Source organism: Anoplolepis gracilipes, chromosome 4, assembly GCF_047496725.1.
Source record: "Anoplolepis gracilipes chromosome 4, ASM4749672v1, whole genome shotgun sequence".
Lineage (NCBI taxonomy): Eukaryota > Metazoa > Arthropoda > Insecta > Hymenoptera > Formicidae > Anoplolepis > Anoplolepis gracilipes.
Genome location: NC_132973.1, coordinates 12,886,198 through 12,909,233, shown reverse-complemented (window position 1 = coordinate 12,909,233; position 23,036 = coordinate 12,886,198). Strand labels below are relative to the sequence as shown.

Below are 23,036 nucleotides of genomic sequence, written 5' to 3'. Positions count from 1 at the left end.
CATTATTTGTTTCCCGACAATGTTGGAAGAAGTATAATTTTGGTATTCGATGCTAAGTAACCTTTACATTTTTTATACCATACGCTTTTACAAACACCATAAGGATATAGCAGAAACTCAGATATTTTAGAAATGAATCCATATCGTCATATTACATACTGAAAAATTAAATGTGACCTGGTCTTCAAAATTATAACAGAGGTCATGGAGGATCGATACGTACCATCGTTTTGTTCATGTGGATGCCACGCACCGCGGCCAATAAAATCGATCGAACCGCCGCACGAGCCATGCTGTTGCTGCGATTACAATCCTTTCAGCGACAATTCGAAAGAATCCGAGATTTACGATCTGTCATTTGCCTTGCGAAAGCTGACGGTAATGAAGTGCCAGATGAAGAAGTGGCGCATGGAACGGCTGCAACTCGAGAGCGAAAATAGGTCTCTGAAACAAGCCCTACAATCATTGGGTACCGATGTTCCACTCCATAGTCGAATTTTTATCTCTTTGTTTGCTTCTTATATGTTTATTATTACATTTCTTTTAAATATATCGTTTGAATCATGCCAAGAATAATAAATCGATCATATTCCACTTAATGAAATAATTCTAATATAGCAGCTTTTATAATAAAAGATTCGGTGTATATCAGCTTTGCATACTTTCATCGAGATAAAATAATTGTTCAATTTAATTAAGATGCGGATGATTACATATTATATATTCCATTCTTGCTCTTCTTTTTAATTCTGCGGAATCGGTATGCATAAAGAACTGCAAGAGAGACCCTGTTCTTTTTAGCCGCATAAAAGAGGATTACGAATATATTTCGAGCGGTCAAATAATTTTCATGTAGATGCGAAGCCCGACGAAATACTTGGTCCTGATCCCTTGCTCGTGCATTATCGCGAGGAAAACGAAAGGCTGCAGAATGCAAATGAGGAACTGACAGAAAAAGTTTGCAATCTCGAGGAGAGCCTTGCCGAACGAGATTGCTGCGACGATCCCTGCGAGAAAGTTAAATACATGAGGGAGAAAATAGCAGCGCTGAGAGATCGTTTCACTGCTGAAAAGAAACAGTACTACTGCTAATTGAATATGAGATTTCGTCAAGATAACAATGCATTTTTCTTATGTATCGTTTTAATAGACAAAAGAGTACTTACACAATAATTAAAAAAAAACGCCGCACTCTATAAATTTATTATCAACTTAATAGTTAAGAAATTAATGGTTGAAAGTTCTCTTTGTTTTAGACTTTATAAAAGTTATATAGTTGAAAGAAAATTAATCACTGTTTATTTGCTCACTTTATATTTCCTTGAAAACTATCAATCTTCATTAAATGCAGGACATTAATATAATTACTTTAAACGTATAAATTGTTAATATTTCGACAGAATGCGAGATACAATATCACATTTTAAGCTGAAACTGGTGGAAGCCGAGAAAGATACTTCCTGCGCGGCATTAAACCGTTTGAGGGCAAAGCTTCGCGAGTTAATGAAAGATGGTCAGAAAGCCGATCAACAGGTGTCCGTGGTTGTCGAGAGATCAATGCAGACGGTGGAGCTCTCAGAGAGCTACGAAAATCTACGAATAGAAAAGGAGCGTTTGCAAGCCGAGTTAATGCAAATTCGTCGTTCGATCAAGGAGGTTGCTGTACCGATCTTAAAAGACACTGTCGCGCCTCCGCTTATAGATGAGGAAGAGATAGATACGTCGGAGAACTTGAAGAGCAGAAAGCTTCCGCCGCATTGCCGTTAGATATGGATCAGGTGACCGTCCGTCGTAAAGAAAGAGAGGAGGAGAAGGTTGAGATAAAAAAAGAGGAACCTGACGATAAGGTATTTATGCCTGCAGAGATATTTACGATCAATCGCGTGTACGCTGTATTAAAATTTGCAAATGTTCAGTGCATAGACACTTTTGTTTTGTCGAGATGAGACAAATATCGGAAGATGTTTATAACTCGGAACAGTATTCATGACAATTGGACGTTTGTTTGTAGATTACGGAGCTTCTTGGCAGCCTGCAGCAATCTGAACTAGCTATGCTGGGCGTGAGCAAGTTGCAGAGCGAGATCGAAGATATGAGGTTTCAACTGTACAATCTCGAGACAGAGAAAAAGGAACTTCTCGATGAATTAGGGAAGATACAGGACATTGTGTCGGAGAGGAATGATCAGATAAATAAACTAAATAACGAAAGTGAATCCCTGAGGAAGCATATTGAAACAATGAAATCCGAGTGCGATGAATTAAGTGCTAAGAATGCGTTATTAGATAAAGAAGTACGAGAAATACAAGAGGAACTGGAGAGAATGAAAGATGAAAATAACGAGTTGAGAAACGAGATTGATAAGTTGAATGTTAACCTGCATCTCCAGGAAGAAAAATTTCAAGTGGCGCAAAAGGAGGTGGGGGGTGCGAGAGACAATTTGCATAGTCTCGGGACTGAAAATGAATTCTTGAAGAAGACATTGGAAAATGCTCAATTGGAGACTAATGAACTTAAAGAAGAGAATGTTGCCTTGAAAAACAATCTTGATAATATGATTAAGGAATTGGAATCTGCGAAAGACGAAAATAATAATATTAAAGCGGAGGTTGATCAATTATTATCTGAGTTAGAGAAACGAGTAGCGGAGACGGATCAGTTAAAATTCGAAAAAGCTGCATTAAAGGAGGGTCTCGATAGATTACTGAAAGAAATGGATAGACTGAAGATTGATAATGATAAACTAAAAGATGAAAATGTTGTTGTTAAAACCGAAAGGGATCATTTGACAGTCGAAAGAGACAACTTAAAATCTGACAATATTCTTCTTAAAGACAATTTGTCTAAGATAGATTCAGAGTTAGATGATGCAGAGAAACAATTGGACGAGTTTAAAATCAAGAATAAAGTTCTTACGGAAGAATTGGAGAAGGCTAATGTAAATAATAATAAGTTATTCTCAGATTTCAATGCTCTGCAAAGCGAAATGGCAAAGTTAAAGTTAGAGAACAGGAAATTGTTACAAGAAGTGGATGATGGGAAGGAAGAACTAACAAAATTATTATCCGAAATAGAAAATCTGAAGAAGGAGATAGATGATTCAGGTAACGAATTAATAAGAGTAAATAACGAAGTTGTAGATTTGCGGAAGGAAACGGCTGGGTTGAATAATGAACTGAAGGAGACGAAAGTTATAAATGAACAACTAAGGACAGACGTTCACCGAATTGCAGGAGACAACAAAGCTATTAAAGCGGAAGCGGATAACTACAAAGATGAAAATGATAAGCTAAAGACAAAGGTAAGCGAAATGAAGGAACAAGTAAACTTATCGACGGATGAAGTAAATAAATTAAGAAAACAACTTGAGGACGCCGAGAATCGGGTTAAGTTGCTCGAGCTTCAGATCGCTAGTTTACAGACTGATAAGAACGAGGTACAAAACGAGATCAACGCTTTGCAAAATGAGATCAGCAAACTAAAACTAGATCTTAGTGCAGAAACTGCTGCTAAACGAGACATTCAGGAAGAGTTAACAGCATTGAAGAATGAAATGAAAAATTTGATCTCAAAGATTGATGAGTTGAAAGTGCAAAATCATGCTCTAGAAGAAGAGAGAAATAGTCTCAAGAAGGAATTGTTGAGTGTAAGAGAGGAATTGTCGAATCTAAGAATTACGAATGCCGAGATGACGAGTGAAATTAATAATTTAAGACCGGCCATATCTAATCTACAGTCGCAAATATCTAAATCGGAAGAAGATATAGAATATTGGAAAATGGAGAATTGCAAGCTGAAAATAGATTTAGATAAATTGTCTATTAAGAATGAAAAGACAAGAGAGGCTTTAAACACTTGTAAGGTAGAGATAATTAATTTGTATTCCTCGCATTTAACTTTTTGTTTTTTATAATAATCATCTTGAAATTTATAGGTTGAGCAACAGTCATTAGAGAAGGATAAATCTAGTCTTAGGAATGAAAAGATTAAGCTCGAAGGAGAAATTACAGAGCTTAAATATCAACTGGAAAGACTAAACTTGACTTCATTTGCCGAAAAATCTGCTAAAGAAAAAGCTGTGGGAGAATTGACAAAAGTCAACGACGAGGTTATTGCACTGAGAGAAGAACTTGAAGCATTGAAAGCTGAATTGACTAAATTAAGGGCGGAAAATGATAAGATGAGAGGCAAAGAAGATAATCTGTCGCGTCAAGTATCAACGTTAAAAATAGAACTTGAAAATGCGAAAAATGAGATATTAGCTTTAAGAACTGATAATGACTCATTAAAATCGAAAACAAATACATTAATAGTTGAGAACAGCGAATTGAAAAATGAATCGACGAAACTAATATCCGAAGTTGATGATATGAAATTAAAAAATATGAATTTAACGAAAGAACGTCAGAAACTTGAGGAAGAGTATAAGAAACAAAAGGACGAGGATGATAAACAGAAAGCTGAAATTAAAAATTTAACATCAAATCTTATAGCCGAGCAAGTATTAACGAAACAAATTAAGTCAGATTTATCTATTAGCAAATCAGAAAATAATAAATTGAAAACGGATTTAGAAAAGCTGCAGCAAAATTTGGATGCATTTAAACTATCGTATGACAAGCTGAATGATGAAGTAAAAAATTTAAAGGAAGCATCGATCGATGCGCAAGACAAAATAAACAAGTATCACGTGGCTGCATTACTAGAAGAGAAAGAAGCGCTTCTGAGGGAGTTGGATGGTTTACGAATAGAAGTGGCTAGATTAAGTAAAGAAGTTGTATCGGATAAAAGTACTAAGGAAGCTACTGAGAAGGAGATGATCGTTCTAGATGGCGAATTATCAGCGCTGAAAGTAGAATTGGATAAAACGCGCGCGGAAAACGGGAGCTTAAAGAAAGAGTTGAATGATGTGAATAAACGATATGGTGGATTGGAGGACGAAAGTGTCGTTCTGAAAACTGAAAATACTAAAATAGCTACAGAACTCGATTCCTCCAAGTTTGATTTAACAATAGCGAAGAACGATCTCGATAAGTCCGAAAAGCAGAACGGCAAGTTAAAGGAAGAGATCGATGAGTTGAAGAAAATACTCGGCGATGCCGAAACGAAGATTAAATTTCTGGAAAGACAGCTTGTTGACTTATCGAATGAAAAAGAGAGAGAGAAAGAGAGGCTCGAAGAGGAGGCGAAAGTTCAGGCTGCAATTTCAAAGGCTCATGCTGATGACGCACAAGCGCAAATCAATGACTTGGTTAAGGACTTGAATGCAGAAAAAACAGGCAGGAGCGCCGCTTTGAAGGAATTGGATGCCTTAAAGGACGCTTTGGCTCATTTGCGGGATGATTTAAATAGATGCCGAGCGGACAACGAACGGCTAACGATCGAGTCGGCTGCCTTGGAAGATCAAGTGTTGGTGTTACGGACGGATTTGACAAAATCCGAGATTGAAAACGACAAATTGATGAAAGAATGTAGCAGATTACAGGACGAAAATAGGGACACGAATGCCAAGTTGAATAACGCTCGGATCGAGTTGGATAAAGTGAAAGATGACTTGGCGAGATCATTGATAGAATATGATAAAGAGCAGCAAGATTTAAAAAAGTTAACGATAGAAAAAGTGGAATTGCAAGATGATATGAAAAAAGCGCAAAACGATGTCGATAAGTTAAAAGAAGATATCGAGGAACCAAGAGGCGATTTTCCAAAAGATATGGATGACGTCGATAGGCTAAGAGATGCATTAGAGAAATTGACAACTGAAATGGAAAAGATGAAGAAAGATTTGATATATACGAAAGAAGAGAATGATAAATTAAAAATTGTTAATAATGACCTTCAATTAGAACTAAATCGGCTAAAAATTCGAGACAAGATTTATCCTGAACAACTAGATAAGGAGTTCGATGGATCGATGGATGAAATCCGAAAACTATTCGCAGAAAATGATATATTGAAAACCGAAAATGCAAACTTGGAATTCGAATTGGATCGTTGTCAAGCAGAGAATAAGCGTTTGAACGAACAGCTTTCCAAATTGCAGAATGAAAATAGATTACTAAAATCTTTTTCTCCTGTTGAAGGTTTGTGTGTGTGAATTTTTTTTTTAGAATATTATACATATATACATATTAACATAAAATATTATATGTATATACGGTAACGCTTGCAGATAATTAAATATTTGTCATTTTTATCACGCAACTATTTCAATCAATAGGCATAATTTAGTCACGTAATGCGTTTTATTCATTCGCGGTTTTCGACGAGCCTTTTTCTTGCCATTGAATTCGTTGGCCACGTTCGCATTTAAAAAGAAGACATCTTTATAATTCCAGAGGCTGGCGTGATTAAACCAGATGAATGCGGCGACTTCGTTAAGGCGAATGAATTACTAAAGAAGCAGATTGAAAAGCAATATGACGGTAAAACTTGCATAAAAACTTTCCAACTGTTTTGCCACCTCGACAGTTTTTATCGCATTGCGTATTTACTTATTCATAGCTCTTAATTAGAGAGTTGGACTAATATCTTAATAAACTAAACATTTCCATAGACTTGTAATAATTGAAAACAACATTTTGCAACATTAAATTAATTAATTAGACATTATATTAATTACATGACATTGATAAAAATTCAAGCGTTCATTACAAAAATAGCCCTTGTCAAAATTTTAAATTTTACAAATGTGAAAAAAATTCATTTATGACATATATCATGTTTATCAAAATAAATGATATAAAAAAATAAAAAATACTATTGGTGTTTTAACATGAAATTTTTAATCATTTTCGATTTTGTAATAAAAAAAAAGGTTTAATTGACAAGGGAGAGATTTTTCAAATTTTTCACAATGGTTGTTTTAAGAAACGCTTCAATCGTATAATCCAATCACATTAAAATAAATTTTGCTTGAGATGGAAAGTGTGAAAGGACAAAATCTTATTATATAATCTCTACAAAATGATTCGTATTTCTTTTCGCGATAATAGCCGTACAACGTCTGCGTGATTACATACACTATATAGACGGTAAAATTCCTTCGAAACCCACAATGGCAACAAAACTAGACGATGACTTGGAGATCACGCTCTGGACGGTACCATCCATCGTAGAGTTGTTAAAAGAATCTCAGAAACTGTCCGAGAATATTTATCTGGCGGAAATCGAAGTGCAAAACATTGATAAATTATTGGAACTGCTTGAGCAATGCAAGAGAGACAATAAGAATTATATAAAACAATTATCGGTGAGAATAATAAAAGCATTAGTTTAATACGCAGCTCTATTTGATGATTTATCAAGAGGATAATTCGAAATTTCTGACTTGCCCATATTAACGCGGGAAATGAATCGTTTCTAGGAGCTTGGTGTAGAAGTTACCAAGGTTGCAGGTGTGGATAATGGCGATGAGCTTGCAGCTTTTGACCCTGAGTCTTGGCTGAAGGTACGTGCGTATAGTGATAAGAGTTCATTTTGCTGTAATCTCGTCGCGTTCTCTTCTTTATATCTATTAAATTTCACGACGATTCTTTTCTCTGTGTGTACAACTCCGTATACACAACATCGTAACAGATGTAACGAGAATATTTTTAGAGTATAATTTTCTAAAACGATTCGTTTCGCATCCTTCAGTCTTTGACACTGACGCAATTGGCCGAATTGCACGACAAGATTTGTCTATTGACTTCAAACATGGTGCAACAAGACAGCGGTCCTGCAGCCTACGATCGATCGGCGATTAATTGGGACTATGGTGACGATCCACTGCAAGCGGATTACGACGCTTTAAACCGGAGGATCGCCGCCTTGCAGAAGCAAATAGCCGAGAAGCAGATTGAAGCGGGGTGGAAGCTGCAGGAATTAAGACAGGCTCTCCGTCTCGAGCAGGCTAACCTGATTCAAATCTGCGATCGGATGAACCTCGAAAGAAGACGCAATTTAGCTCTTCATCTTACCATGGATAATTCGGCATGAAACTTTTTTTTGCACGATTATACACAATTTCTCTGTTATTTTGAACAAGTTGTATGCAGCAACGAAGCGAAATATATACACATATATCATATTCATTTTTGCCACATCGATTCCAGTGTACGAAATAAAAGGCAATACAAGAATTTGATTCAAAATATTCAAAGAACTATACGTGATTCAAAATAATTTAGTAATTATTGAAAATATTTGATCTTTTTGACACGTAGTTTCGTAATTAAAGCAACGCGTGCTGAGAAACAAAATGAATACAAGAATTCGATTTTAAAAATATTCAAAGAGCTATACGTGATTGCAAATAATTTCGTAAATTTGGAAGTATTCGATCTTTTTGACACGTTGTAATTTCGTAATTAAAACAACGCGTGCCAGGGAATGAAGAGGGGTCCAATAAAATAATGCTTTCAACAGACCCCATTTGTTCCCGTACTCTCCTCTTGTACGATCCCAATGATTACGATGATTTTGTAGGCAATATAATTGCGATAACGCCCCATATTCAGCAACAACGGTTTTGTTGCTAATCACGATCGAACAATAACTACTAATGAGAGCCGCTTGTTTCGTGGCACATGCTTGTGCACGCCGCCATGTGCGCTAACATGATTTCCTGTTTCATTTCGGAGGTCGCGTTGTTCGATCGAGATTAATTCAATTGTACCGCGTACCGCATCCGTTCCCACGACTTTACCATTTCGTCGAATGCACGCGCGGGGTTCAATAGGAAGGTGAATGCTGTCGACAAAGAGTAAACATATAATTGAAATGCGCGGCTAGATCAAACGGTAAATGAATTTTCGAAATCCATTTAATATGTGTATCTACCGCACAGAATTGAAATAAACTCGTAAAATACCGAGAGAGACCTTCGTCGCGAGAGAGGAAGAAAGGGAGAGAAAACAACCGGGCACATTTTATTAACGCAATATAAACACATCGACGATCTTATAAAAGATCGGTAGCTTTTTCTTTCTTTTCTTTTCTTTTAAATGGATAAACAAATTTTGCACATCCGATTTATGAATTATTATTAAACGTCCCGTTATTTCAAAGTTTTGCATTTTACAATACTGTGTTGTTTTAAATATACAGTCGCAGAATTGATCGATCACGACAGGATGCTGCATAATCTTTTCACGTCATATGATATTTTTATTTCAATCTCTGACACGTGCGTAAAGATGAGCGACAGTGGAAAAATTATAAAAAGATAGCTTTTATTCTGAAATAGTAGAATCTTATAATTAAAATAGGCAAATAATATTTAATTGATTACAATTCAAAAAATATTGTTTTTCTCACAAAACACTGTGTCAAAATGTATATCCACGTTACATTTGTTTCAAAATAAGTTTTATTTATTGCATTTAAATTATTTAATGCAAAAGCATTAAGCATAATAAAATAAAATAGAGTAAAATATAATAAAATTCAATAAAAATATATAAGTTATAACTATTAAAAATACTTATTTTTAATTTACTTTTTACTTGAACGTACATATTAATTGTATTTACATAAATACACAATAATTATATTTTAAAAAATTAAAAAGAAAGAATGTCTCTCTCTCTCTCTCTCTCTCTCTCTATATATATATATATATATATATATATATATATACATATATATATATACTGCTTCTTCTTTTTATCTCTCTAACAGGAAGTTGGATTGGTGTATAAGTTTCTGAGTAGGCGTTGATCACATGGAAACTTTGAGAAGAAACTTTCTAATTCCCGTTTTCTGATACACTGATGCATAATTTATAGGCCGAACCTCTGTCCGTTGCACTTCTTCAAGATCGACTCTGTTAGATGGCGACCATTAAGAACGCGATTCTCACCCAATCTTCACGTCCCGAAAGTTGAAGGACATGTTTCACTTGTTGCTGAACTGTTCCGAGCACTTCGAGAGGTATCTGAACGAGATAGAGCCCAAAGACAGGATCGTCGAGTGCTGAGATCTGACGTCTAAAATCACCATCGACGTAATCGAATTGTGAGTTTCTGGTACGGAGATAAATGTCTTGAAAGAGGAGAACAATCAAGTTTTCAAATTAAGTCGTAAGTTTTCCTGATTTGAAAATCATTAGAAACATAGTCAGAAAGATACCACGGTTCTTCAATTTCGGATATTTGATAAACGAGCTTGATGCGATCAAGTTCATAAAAAGACATTATTTAAAATTAGACAAAATTCCATAGAATACAGAAAATAATGACACAATTTTATTTAATACTTACAATTAGATCTATATAAATCTGTAAGTACATATAGATATAGATAGTACAATAAGTATAGATCTTATCTCGAGAAGCTGAGCATTAACACTAGGAGAATATTATCTTTACAGAAATATACACAAAATTTATGTACAATCATATGCGTGATTATTAACTATATAAATTATTTACTTTTTATTTTAATGCAATTGTTTACGCAAAATGAGAGAGAAAACAAAAGTATACATTTCGAAGGAATAGCAGATATGAATATCGACCTAGTTCATCTTAACTCTTTTAGAAAGTACGGTATTGAGTTAATGAACCTATCTATTATTTGGAGATGGCTCCAGAAATTGCATCAGTAAATACATTACAAAATTCTGTTTCTCAGATATTTCTCAAGATATTTCTCGTTCGATACAATTATCAATTATTTCATATACATATATAAGTTAGAGAATCCTCTTTTGAGACTTTTGAGTAATTTAATATTTGTCAATATCGCAAGTGTACTGAAAGAGAGGATGAATATATGAATATTATGCAAATAAGTATCATAAAGTTTAAACAGCAGCGCTGTTATAACGTTCAGTACTCAAAGGACGAAATAGTTTTAAATATTCGTTTTAAAACATGCAAGGCTAAGATTGACATCGTGGAAATATAGAAAAATTACAAAATAGACATGTACAAGAAAATTGATTATAAACACGCTATTCAGCTCATTATTGATTATCTCCCATTCTATAATAGCACGTATCTGGAATTGACATACAAAAATCAGTCAAGAAAAAAATATATAATTTATATATATATATATATATATATATATATATATATATATATGCGTGCGTGCGTGCGTGCGTGCGTGCGTGTGTGTGTATGTGTGTGTGTGTATTGAATATAGTGTAGTTTATATATTTTTTTTCTTTTATTTTTTTACGATATTGTTTTATTCAGTGAAATAATTTCAAAATGCTTTTAATCATACACGTTTTATTGAAAATTATACACCTATGCATATATGAGATAAATGACAATGTTTCATTATAATATTAATATAATACTAATATAATATGTTTCTTTCTTTCTCTCTCCTTTTCTCTGTTTGTGTCTCGTTATATATATATTATATGTAGTGTAGCGTTCATATATTTTTTTCCATTTTTTTACAACATTGTTTTATACAGTGAAGTAATTTGAAAATGCTTTTAATTACATATACGTTTTATTGAGAATTTTATACATATATGAGATAAATGACGATGTTTCATTATAATATTAAGATGGCATTCAGGCATTTCTCAAGTAATATCTCGAACATCATCCTTCTACAATGTGATCCTCTAGAAACTTGTTGCGGAAGCAATAAACTTTCGTCTAGAATACCTTATTGTGCACCTGCGCTTTTAGTAAATACATCATAATTGTAATAAACGCGTTGCTAACACGTTTACTCGATATGTGTTTTGTATAAGTAAGATTGTAATAAGATAATTATGTGTTGAGTTACAAAATTACAGAATCATTATCAGAAAAGATACATTTTAAGAAATCTCATTTTGACACGCGCAAAGCATTTCACAAATGTTTCTAGAATTGTTGTTTTAGAATTGTTTTTAGTGCGTAGAATGTTTTCAGTGATACATATTTTGTTGTAATTTTTAAATAAAGTTGAAAGAGCGGCAGCTGACGAGGAGTTAACATTTTATATTTTTCCAGTTATATTCTCGAATTTGAAATGTCCATGCCGATGCAATGCGTTTCCGGCGTGTACACATGTGTGATTTTTTTGGTTAGCCAACGTACACGTAAATCACTTTCACTGCCCGCGGGGTGCACGAATTAAATCCGGCTTGTTCTGTAATTCAATTTTTAGCTTTTAATACTCGCGCTTTTATGCATTGGCAGTTGTCATTTTTCTTGAATTGTTGTATTTCGTTACAACACAAAGCGCATGTAAAGAGCTGCACGCGGTATGTTGGGATGCGTGGATATGAAGGATTAATTGCCAGGAAAATTGAAAAACAAGAATCTATGAATATATATATTCATATATATACATATATATACACATATATATATATGTATATATATGTATATATATATATATATATATATATAAGTATAAATATACTATATATACATATTTACAAATTTTTGTTTTTCAAATTTTGTAGCAGTTAATTAAAAAATCAGACCCTGTTTTTTTAATTTTGTTTTGTAAGACACATACATGTTTTATCGATTCGCTACTATTAATCTATTTACAAGTATTCGAATAAACGCATTTTTTAAATATTTAAAAAAAATTTATTTCTGAAATTTGTGTAATACTGTATTAGTTGATTGAGAAAGAAAAAGAAAGAGGGAGAAAGAAGGAAAAGGAGATAAAAAGAAAAAGGGAAATAGAGACGATAAAGTGGTTATGGATATGATTGATCAGACGCTGGAAAATTGCGTCATTTTGATGGTACTAACAATTGTCACTTTATGCGAAACACAAGAAACTTTAAGAAATGTTTTTAAAGTGCCTTCTATATATTCTATTTCATGGATTATATTTTATCCACATCTACATGTATCTCACAATAACTCTTCCTTTGACATTAATAAGTAAAAAAAAAAGTTGCTCATATAGTGTCTTTGAGTTCAGAGGACTTGTATTAATTGTAGAGATAACATTGATTCACAACTCTAAATATTGATAAAAGAAGAACCAAGAAACACCTTTAAATTATATATAAAAAAATTTATATTATAGTTTTAGTCACATAATCATTTTCTTCATTCGCGCTGATCGCGCTAGCAGACGAGAGCTACACCTTTAAAATAATCTTTTTTTTTTTCTCACATCTCTAGCTACGCAAGCTAAAACGCCTCGCGTCTCTTTGTTCTGTATTGTTCGCGGTCTCAGCGTTTTCAGCGACAGAACGGTCGTTTTCTAACGTTCACCGGATTCCGCGGAGCGTATACGGGGATACGCGCGATATAGTAGTGTAGAGTAGGACGTGGCCTGGCGCGGGAATGACGGGGGGCGAAAAGTGATCGGCGGGCGCTTTAAGCGGCCGCCGCGCCGGAGGGTGACGGACTCGCACGAGTCGCGCCGAGGCAAGCCGAAAGCTCCATCGGCTCCGTCAGTAGGCCTGCCGCAACGCAGCAGTGAGCGCGCCTTCCACCTTCGGTAGGGGTTCGCGTATCTCGAAAGATCGGTTGGACGTCCCATATCGACGGCCATGACTTCAATCCGATCCGATCGTTGATCCCCTAACGCGCGCGGGTGATTGACCACATCGCGATCTGCAGTGACAAGTGTATTCGTGTGAGTGATTCTCTCGAGAGCGGGGAAACACATACCACCCCCGCATTCTGGAAGAAATTTGGCACGAGTTTGGCACCGTCGGTTACTGACCCAAGCGTGATCTAGCAACGGAATCACACGCGACCAAGAAGCACTTTTCCAAAGAAATAACAAGTATTTTTGTGAATGAATAAATGTTGTAAGCAGCGATAAATGATTCGTCTCTGGCAATCGATAATCTTCATCAGTACCTGAAATCTCGTCGAATTAATTAATCTGCCCAATCGAGTCGAGTAATTGGAGATGCGAACGCTTCGGTGTTTTCTATCAAAATCCTTTTATTATTAGAATATATACTCTCGTGCACTATTATAATCGTTAATAAAAACGGTGGAAATCCTTTTGCGGAGGATGAAAAATGTATAACAGGAAGAGTAAGCGTTAATTCCGATATATCAAAGTGCAAGTGAAGTAAAAATGTTTCCGTGCATAAAGTATGACAGCGATAACTCCTAACGGCACCTTTTAACACTCAATATTATCGCACAATACGCAGCAAACGAAGTCCATCTAACACTTATCGATTTTTCCGTCCACGTTTCTCGAAAACATCATTACGTCATTATTATCGGACGATGACGGAGGAGTAGAATGGGTCGTTCGCGCGTGTGAGGCTTAGTGATGTATGAAGTGAATGCCAATAGACTGTGTATGTGAGGAGTACCTATGTACAATTACTCGATCGAGTAACCCCATTAGAGACAACGTTGAAGTCTGCGTACATAAATAACGCGCGTAATCGCGCGAAGCCCTTAAGGAGTTACGCGACTTACTTATAATCCTCAGTTTTACGTAGAGAGTCTACCAGTCTACCTCGATAGGTAGGTAGGTAGGTAGGTAGATAGGTAGGTAGGTAGATAGATACTTTGCGTGCTCTGTGAACTGCACTTAAGCCTTCTCTCAAAACGCAGTCAGGTCATACTTTCATCTTCATTGCTAGTTATCATTAAAAGTGTATATCGAACGTTTTATCGGAAAGTCGTTTCGTGAAAATTGGCCGGAGAACTGAACCACCGGATCAGATCGATAATGACGGATCCACGTCTTCCACGTCTCGCGATGAGATACGTCTGTTAAAATCGATATTTCGCGCGACCTGACGAATCTCTTCGAGAATTCGTCTTATTGAAACTTATCAAGCCACGTCGAGGCACCCACTTAAACACGAGATTCAAGAAGGACGATATCTGCACGAGGGGCTGGAAGAGCAGGGATTCATTTCGCTTACAATGAAGAGGATGCTTTTGCTGATGAGCTTGCTAGCCCGGTTCGTCGTAGCGGAAGTTCTGCTCAGCGACGGCGACGAGCCACGTAAGTGAATGAAAAACTTGAAAGTTTCTTTACAGAAAGGAATAAAGAATAATATGTAATTGCAAAAGGAGAGAAAAGGGAGGGGGGGGGGGAGAGAGACAGAGGGTGAAGAAGTTTACTTCGCCCGTTCGTTTGCGTCCACTAATGGGGAAACAAATAATTGGTTCGGATCGGGAAAGATACTTTTATTCTTGTTACGAGGTTTCTTCTTTCAGTTTATGTTTCTTCAAAGTTCCGCTATCGGTTATATACGCCGGCACGTTTAAGGCTAAGTATCTACGTTGCTCTTCGCAGGCAACGGAGAGAAAATGTTTATGCTTGCTATATTTCCATGCTTTCAACATAGTGAAAATATTTATGCGCTTGCATTAGGATCATTTATATCAATGCTCGTATCGATTTTTATATCGCAACGTAAAGTAATGAACCGGTAGATATGCCAGATGATATAATGGTGTAGTTCCATGAATGATAAACGATTAATCTCTTCCAACGAATGATAATGTTGGCTTTTATTTGTAAAAACAATTTCAAATTCAATTTTAGATAAGATGTAGAGTTGAGTTTCTCTCTAATTAGAGTATATTTTTCATTTTCAAATTATTTAATGACAAAAAATAAATTTTATTTATTAATTATTATTTAAAAAGACGGTTGTCGATAAGATTATTTGATAATTAATTAAACTCTCTTTTTTTTAAGATTTTAGTATTATAAGTATTAAAAAAAAATATATATATATATTTATATATACATACATATATACATATGTATATACACTTTAGTTATTGTTTGATTAAATGTTTCATGCTAGATAGCACGAAAATATTGAAATAAATGCTGTTATAGTACGCACATAATTGTATGACAGATAAAACACTTTCTCTTCATCACTGTCAACTATATAGTAGTTGAGTACACAGAACATCGACAAGTACTATTAGCGTTTGAACAAACGGCAATAATTAAATTAATTAACAAAGTTAGTTACAGCGATTGTTTCGTGACTACGTCTCTAAAAGAGGATTGCGATGATATTTTGCATATTAAATAAAAAATAGGCAAGAAATAGCAGTCACTTAATAGATTTTCAACTAAAGATGAAAAATAAATATAAATTACTATTCCAATTTTATTTACTTTTGAATACAGTATTTCTGCAATATAAATTTTAAATTATTCGCTAAAAAAATAATGTTCATGTATATTGGAGGCGGAAAAAATATCGCTTTATTATTATTATAAACTCCTCGGAACATATACAGACTATACGTATTTACCGCACATGCCAATAAAACGGGCGAACAATAATTGTACGATTTGCGACGGTTTGTCAATGTCGTCTGGAATTATTGCATCGGCGGAACATTGTGCCGCAATTATAATCAACATGCAACAGCGGCTTGGGCAAATAGCGCATTAAACGCGAAACTAAATCGAGCAAGACGAGAATTTATTCGCTGTAATCCGTGTGTATTTCGGCCGTGTGTTATACGGGCCGATGCGCGAAACGGTCGACAAATTACGCGATTCTGATTTATAGCGCCAGCATAAAAGGATACAACGAAATTTTAAGTGTTACACGATTACGCTCCTAATTAATTGCGAAGGACAAGAGTTGACGCGGAGACCGTCACACTATCGTAATCACATCGGCGACAACCTCATAATCGTTACGGTGCGTGTCGTGTGTCGTACGGAGAAGCGCGGTTGGAAAAAAAAAGGCCGAGAGAGCGAGCGAGAAGCGAGGGAAGGGGAGGGCGTACATTAATTTTGACGTACGCACGGAACGTGAACGGCGTCGAGAATTCACCGACCTGTCAATAGTTGTTTTGCGGACGGCGACGCGGACGCGACCCTCCGCCACACCACTCGTGCTCTACGACATCGGACAGGACCGCGCAACCCGTTTATTTAATCGATGCATTATGCAAATTGACATAACGGCTCCACTTCGGATGCAGTAATCGACCGCCGTCTCTCGACAGATTCACAATGGGCCAACGTGTACCGCCGAATAATTGGCAGTAGCGTATCGTGGGCTGAAAATCAAAGCCGCTGTATGCACCCTTCCCTATCGCCCCTCTTCCACCTTCCCCACCTCATCTCTGTCACTGCACACGAATTCCCATGTATATCAGGAACCAGCGCGATGGACATTTCCTCCCTTCCCTTTTCACATGTAACGCGCGCACACACAAATGTGTAATACCGTGTATGTTGAAAATTTCGGCGCTCTGTTCGGAAATTTGTTGTTCCGACCGGAATTGAATGCAAAGGGGAGAGGAAGGCAGACAATGTGACTCGTAGGAAAACATATATAACGAGAATAAAAATTATTTTATATATTATAACTTCACTCGCTGAAGAATTTGCGTGAAAGCGCGCGCGTCGACAAATGAAACAAAAAACTCAGAAATAAAAAAGTACCTTCAACTCATACAACATTGAAACGCGTACCTAGTACCTACCTCGTGCAGAGTTGTGGAATTCACGACTTCGATTGTTTTATACAATTCTGTGTATCGAGTCTCTCGTCAATTTATTTCTACTCTACTGCGTCAGCTTTTGCGTTTACTTTTCAAATTTTTTAAATTCTTTTTTCTGTTATACAGTAAGATAACATTTTATTATCGTACATCTTCAGAAATGTTGTTTACATCTTTCAGTTTTATTTATAATTTGGTCATTTTTTTTCAAATTATTTATCGGAAAAATAAAATTTGATACAATCAAAGAGATCTTAATGATAAGTTCGCTTTCTTCGTTCGATTTTAATGCAATCGCATATATAGAGTCCTTGTCATGGTTTGAACGTCGTTTATAATCATAAGTAGGACGATTGTAAAATTAATAGAGGTGCTGTAGAACATTCGCAAAGTAATGTTACGTTATATACTTACATTTGTCATAGTATGTAAAGTATTAAACTTTTATTCGATCGTTAAACGAGATGGATTACGATCGGCATCAAATACATGCCACGTATAGCATACAATCATTTACCGTATCATAGCAGGTGACTTTACACCTTGTATAGCTGACAGTAAAACAAATTATGAAAGTACGTGAACTCTGAATTGCACGTATAACTCCAGGTATATACATGTACGTATTGCATTGCAAAGTGGCAAAAGTTGGGATTAATACCTAGTTGAAATTTCTCAATGTGTGAAAATATTACAACAGAAATATTTAAAACGATCTTCTCGATCACTGAAGGTATCTGAAAATTTTCAGAAAAATGCTGTCGACGCGATTATCTTTGATAATTTTTATCGTTCTTAGACAAAATATTTTAATATTTAAATAAAAATTTAAAATAAAACTATTAAAATATAAGAGATAAACTTGTTATCTTATTCGTTAGAAAAATATGCATAAAAAAAATGTCAATAAATCGTTAAACACAAATATTCGTGCTATAAAATACTTAAAATACATATCGTGTAGTAATAAAACTTATGTTGCTCTTCATAATTAAATGTGTATATATCTTCCTATATTATTTAAAAGCTCGCTAAATAATATTCTTGAAGAAAGCGTGACCTTATACATACTTACGTTGACGAACTTGAATATAAACTTTATCTGTTTACAACGTCTCAATAGTGGAAGGTCGTTGTAGTGGGGGTTATTTCGTATTGCGTGAGAAAGTCCGATGCTTGATTCATTGTCAGTCAACTGTCAACCTTTGATTGAATAAGATAAATCAGAATTCTGGTATTACCATGAAGAACAATCTACCAAGGAGAGTAACAATTACAAAAAGTGTACTGTAAGTACTTTATATAACACGGACCTCTGTCTGTATCTAAAGGCTCATATTGTAAAAATTCGATGTCATTACTAATAAAGTTATTAATTTTTTTCTTATTTCATATCTTACGGTTATAAACGCGAATCAATATCGTATTCGTAGAGATGTAAAAATTATATCACGTATCACGTCAACACGCAAATATATTTGCTATCATGCATGTGCACATCAAACGAAGCGAAACAAATCTTCCGCAAGATCTCTTTTATGAGAAGTTTTTTTCGTGAATTACAGATGGTTGGGCAATAACTTAACCGGCGTAAAAAATAATATAAATTTCGATCGCATGCGATATTTAAAAAAAATATTGCATCCAAACGATTTTCATTTCGATTCTCCTCTTTTTATTTACTTTGACATAGATACGTTTTCTTAATAAATTCACAAAATTGATTTTTTATGTTATCGAGAAACGCTTATGTAGAAACGTTTTCGAGATAATGATTTGAAACAAAAATATTCGATATGTTTGGAAATTGCAGCAAGATTGGCTCTTAAGAGCCATCGATATCTGCAGTTACCATTCGTCGCGTCGAACGCGGCTACTGATCTTCTCGTGGTAAACCACGTGCTCGTAATGGAGCGTAATGTGCGTGTAGTAACGGTCCATTACGGGCGAAGATATTGAAATTCCGCGAAAGTGCAACTTGGATGGATGGAAACTTAAAATTCTTTCGCCGGGGTTCGCGCCGCAGCCAACCACCGGCTCGAGCTTCATATTGGGTTATAAGAAGATGCGGGGAGGGAAGTTTATAAAGCACGATAAAAAACGGCAGTATTCCGCGGATGTTGCGCGCGGGGCTCGAAATAAAAGGAAACTGCAATTACTGCCAGCAGCGGCTGCGTAAAGAGAACGAGAGTGCCATGGGAATCGAGAAAGCGCAGTCGGTCGTCTCTCCGTCGGGATGTCACGTTCATGTCGCCGCGGGTTACGGAAGAGAGATAGGAAGAGATACAAAGAGAGAGAAAGAGAGAGAGAGAGAGAAAAGACGAAAAAATGGACCTCAACGTCCGCTGCGAAATGCATGGTAACGATCGGTGCCTCCAGATAACCGGAAGCTTCGCATGGGTAGTGCATCCGGGCGCAACGACAGCGCCTTGCCCGGGTTTGTATGTATACCCGGCGGCGCACACGTTCACCCTATTCGGGGAAGCCGCGACGCGATTGCAGTTAGAACGTGACGCCGGTCGAGAGAGAGGCGTATTTTTGCTATGCCGTATTGTTCTCCCCTCCCTTCACTGTTTTTTCACTTTTTGTTTGAAGCGCGATTTTACTGCCTGTGATTTTACTGTGCGAATTGTACCGCCCCGGGTAAAATATATATGGCGTTACACAAAAATTGCATGCTTTATCTCGAGTATATTGATACACAAGGAAGGATGTCAGGGAGTTATTTAAAGCGTCACCGACATTCATTTGTCATGCTTATATACAAAGTTGCTCCGCGAGGTATCCGACAAAATTTAATTGCAAATTTTTTGTACAATTTAGCGTCAATTTTTTCTGAGAGAAAGTATAGTTTTTGAATTAAAAGTGATTTTATATGTATAAAAGTGAGCTTTATCTTGCGAAGAAAAATTTTATCTCGCAAGGTTTATTCTACATTTGAATTACTTGAATATTAAAGAATCGAGAAATCATAATAAATTATAAGCTCTTTAAATAAATAAAATATTATTGAGAAAATAAAGATTAGAAAAAATTGATTGCTTCAAGCTTAAAGTTTACAGTACTAAGCGTCTTAAAATTTGAATTTTAAATTAACTTTTATATTAATCTCTTTCAGTGTAGAATTATAATGCAATATATATGTGACGTTATTTTTACTGCAATAATTTTTACTATAGCTGGAGAAAGAAAAGCACAGCGGTCACATAGCTTGTTGAAAAGAATCCAATAATTTGAGCTTGTAAAATTACAAGGCTTATGAAAGATTATTTCGATATCGATATTATGTAGAGACATTACAAAATGTGTGGTGACAATTTTTAATAAAAGTTTTCGGTTATCGGAAGTTCTATCGTTCAACGAGTTTTGCCGCATCGAAGCACCACGCGTCGCGTGTGTTGCAGCTTCTCGTTTCCGTGCCATTGCGCTTATGTCTCTTGCGCACCAATGTCGGAACGGCTTCTATTTGTAATGCAGGATCATGTCATCTTCCTTGATATCACGATTTTCTCGCATCCGGCTCGTAAAAGCCAGACGACGTCATTTTCCGCCTCGCATATTACTTCTTGCATTTTGTAACGACATTTAACAAAAAGCACATGCATGATATTAATCCCTTCCGTTGCTTCTCTTTTCTTCTATGATGTGATCCAAATATGTCAATAGCATCAACTCATATTTCGCACTTGATAAGTAATTTTCTGTCACAAAGTCTTTTCGTTCTTTGAATTCTAATATTCTTTTACAATTTCTTTTTTTTTTTAGAATATTGATATATTATTATATAAAGTGTGATGAATTATTAAAATTAAGTTTCGTAGCGGTAATATATTTTCAAAAATATAGAGATACCACGTTATGCCAGTTGTTGTCAATAACCTAACATGTATAAATATATGTGTTTTAAAAATTTAGAAGGAATTAAAAAACGAGCGAGAATGGCGTAGATAGATACGTTAAAATAATCTATGAGCTGTTAATTATATATCGTCGAAATCGTGACATTTAATTTTGCAATCGTGGGATCATAAAAGCCTTGTTAAAGCGCCTATCTCGTTGTCAGCGTTATTAATTTTCAAACTGTACCGGGGCTACGCGTCCCGAAGGCGGTTCGCGGGTACTCGCGGGAGAGAGATGAGGGAAATACTTCGTAAATCACTCGACGGGATTTATTATCGAGGATGTTCGCGTAAATGGCGGCTCCGCAGCGGCTTCGGTCGGTAGCGCCGGAAAAGAAAGGAAAAGCCAGCGGCGATGGAAAAACGAGAAAGAGAGAACGAACTCGAGACTGCTGGATGACTCGGTCGTAAGAGAAGGATATCCGGCCTTGAAAAGCGAGAGGCGAAAGCCGCGTGAAAGGGGAGGGATGTTGCGCTGGGAGGAAAAAGTGAATAAAAAAAGTGAATAAAAAAAAGGAATAAAAAAAAAAAAAAAAAAAAAGAATAAAAACGAGGAACGAGAGGAGAAACACCGCGGAAACTATTTCCACAATGGTGCAGTGTACAATGTTCGGTCGGTATACGCGAAATAAGTCGGCACGGTTAGGCGATATGTGTAGCGCGAGAAAAACAGGAAACCGCGGTATTTCAAAGTCCTGGCGAGCTAACGAACGACCGTAGCTGGTTGGTTGGTTGGTTAGCTAGCTGGCTGATCGGTCAAACTTCCTGTTAGCGGCGGGAAACCTGCCGACGAAAATTTTTCGCGAGCTTCAACGAGCAGTGACTAATGTGCTACTTTGCCGCGACTCTTTCCTGGTGATAGGGCTATTCGTTGGAGAAAAAAAATGCAAGGAATTTAATTTATAGAGATATACTTGCTTTCTACTTGCTTCTGCTTTTTCCAATCCAGAAAATAGTCAACTTTTTTTTTGTAATTTAATTATTATTAAATTACGTTAATATTATCGATTTTTACATGAAAATAAGATTTGATGTCAAGTCAATATTTACCTACAGATATTCATCGAAGAACGAAATCATATATAAGCGCATTAACGTGTCTATCTAAGAGCAGTATCTTACGATTAGTAATTAAGCTAGGCAAACAAATTTGCATTTAGATACATAGCAATATTGCTTTTCATTACACATACATAGCGCATCGATGTTTGTTACTCATCGGCTTGATTTCAATAATAAATCAAACGGCAAACATTCGATGCAAACACGATGCCCTGACATTGTTACGGATGCGACCTCCCGAGGTTTTTCCCGATGTGTTGATTACCTATTCCTCCGATGAGAATTCGTTGCGCAAGCCGATATTTCGTTGCGTAACGTGAAACACGAGACACACGGAAACGGTGCAATATAACTGTGGCTCGAGTGACTTTCCCATCGCGTGACATTTCCGCTTCGACTATTGATTATCCGATGTATCATACGCTGGATTTATTTGCCCGTCTATAATATCGCTCAACGATGAACGGAAGAACATGGAGATTTGCATGCACAACAAGCGATTTGTCGCGCGCAACCCTCATTGTTTTAAGCGGGATTTCTCCGGTAATAATAACGAACGCGAGAGAGCTCGTAGATCTCAAAGAGGGAGCGATGAATAATAATCGCTTCATTTATTTACGTGCTGTCTCTCTCTTTCTCTCTCTCTCTCTCGATATATGGGAGAGTTTATCTTCTTCGGGCTGTGGAC

The 23,036-nt window shown here is 36.0% G+C and overlaps 2 protein-coding genes across 3 annotated transcripts in view; both read left to right on the top strand.

Annotated features, from left to right (window-relative positions):
- The first annotated feature begins 204 nt into the window (after window positions 1–204).
- LOC140664526 (uncharacterized) lies at window positions 205–7,980 on the top strand. The gene is made up of 11 exons (XM_072889698.1): window positions 205–469; window positions 857–1,079; window positions 1,401–1,762; window positions 1,864–1,892; window positions 2,012–3,862; window positions 3,935–4,031; window positions 4,599–6,083; window positions 6,339–6,425; window positions 6,996–7,252; window positions 7,367–7,450; window positions 7,639–7,980. Exons 1-11 carry the CDS (start codon window positions 205–207, stop codon window positions 7,978–7,980), a joined length of 5,082 nt encoding a protein of 1,693 aa, XP_072745799.1.
- A 5,399-nt stretch (window positions 7,981–13,379) lies between these two features.
- The window catches only part of LOC140664760 (neural cell adhesion molecule 1-B), a 29,757-nt gene continuing 20,100 nt past the window's right edge, over window positions 13,380–23,036 (top strand). The window contains exon 1 of one of the 2 annotated variants that reach the window (XM_072890204.1): window positions 13,380–14,898. In XM_072890204.1, the coding sequence (XP_072746305.1) occupies window positions 14,817–14,898 (82 nt within the window). In that variant the 5' untranslated portion in view covers window positions 13,380–14,816. Of the gene's footprint in view, window positions 14,899–17,571; window positions 18,677–23,036 lie in introns of those variants that run through there. The other variant, XM_072890205.1, reaches the window with a different exon arrangement.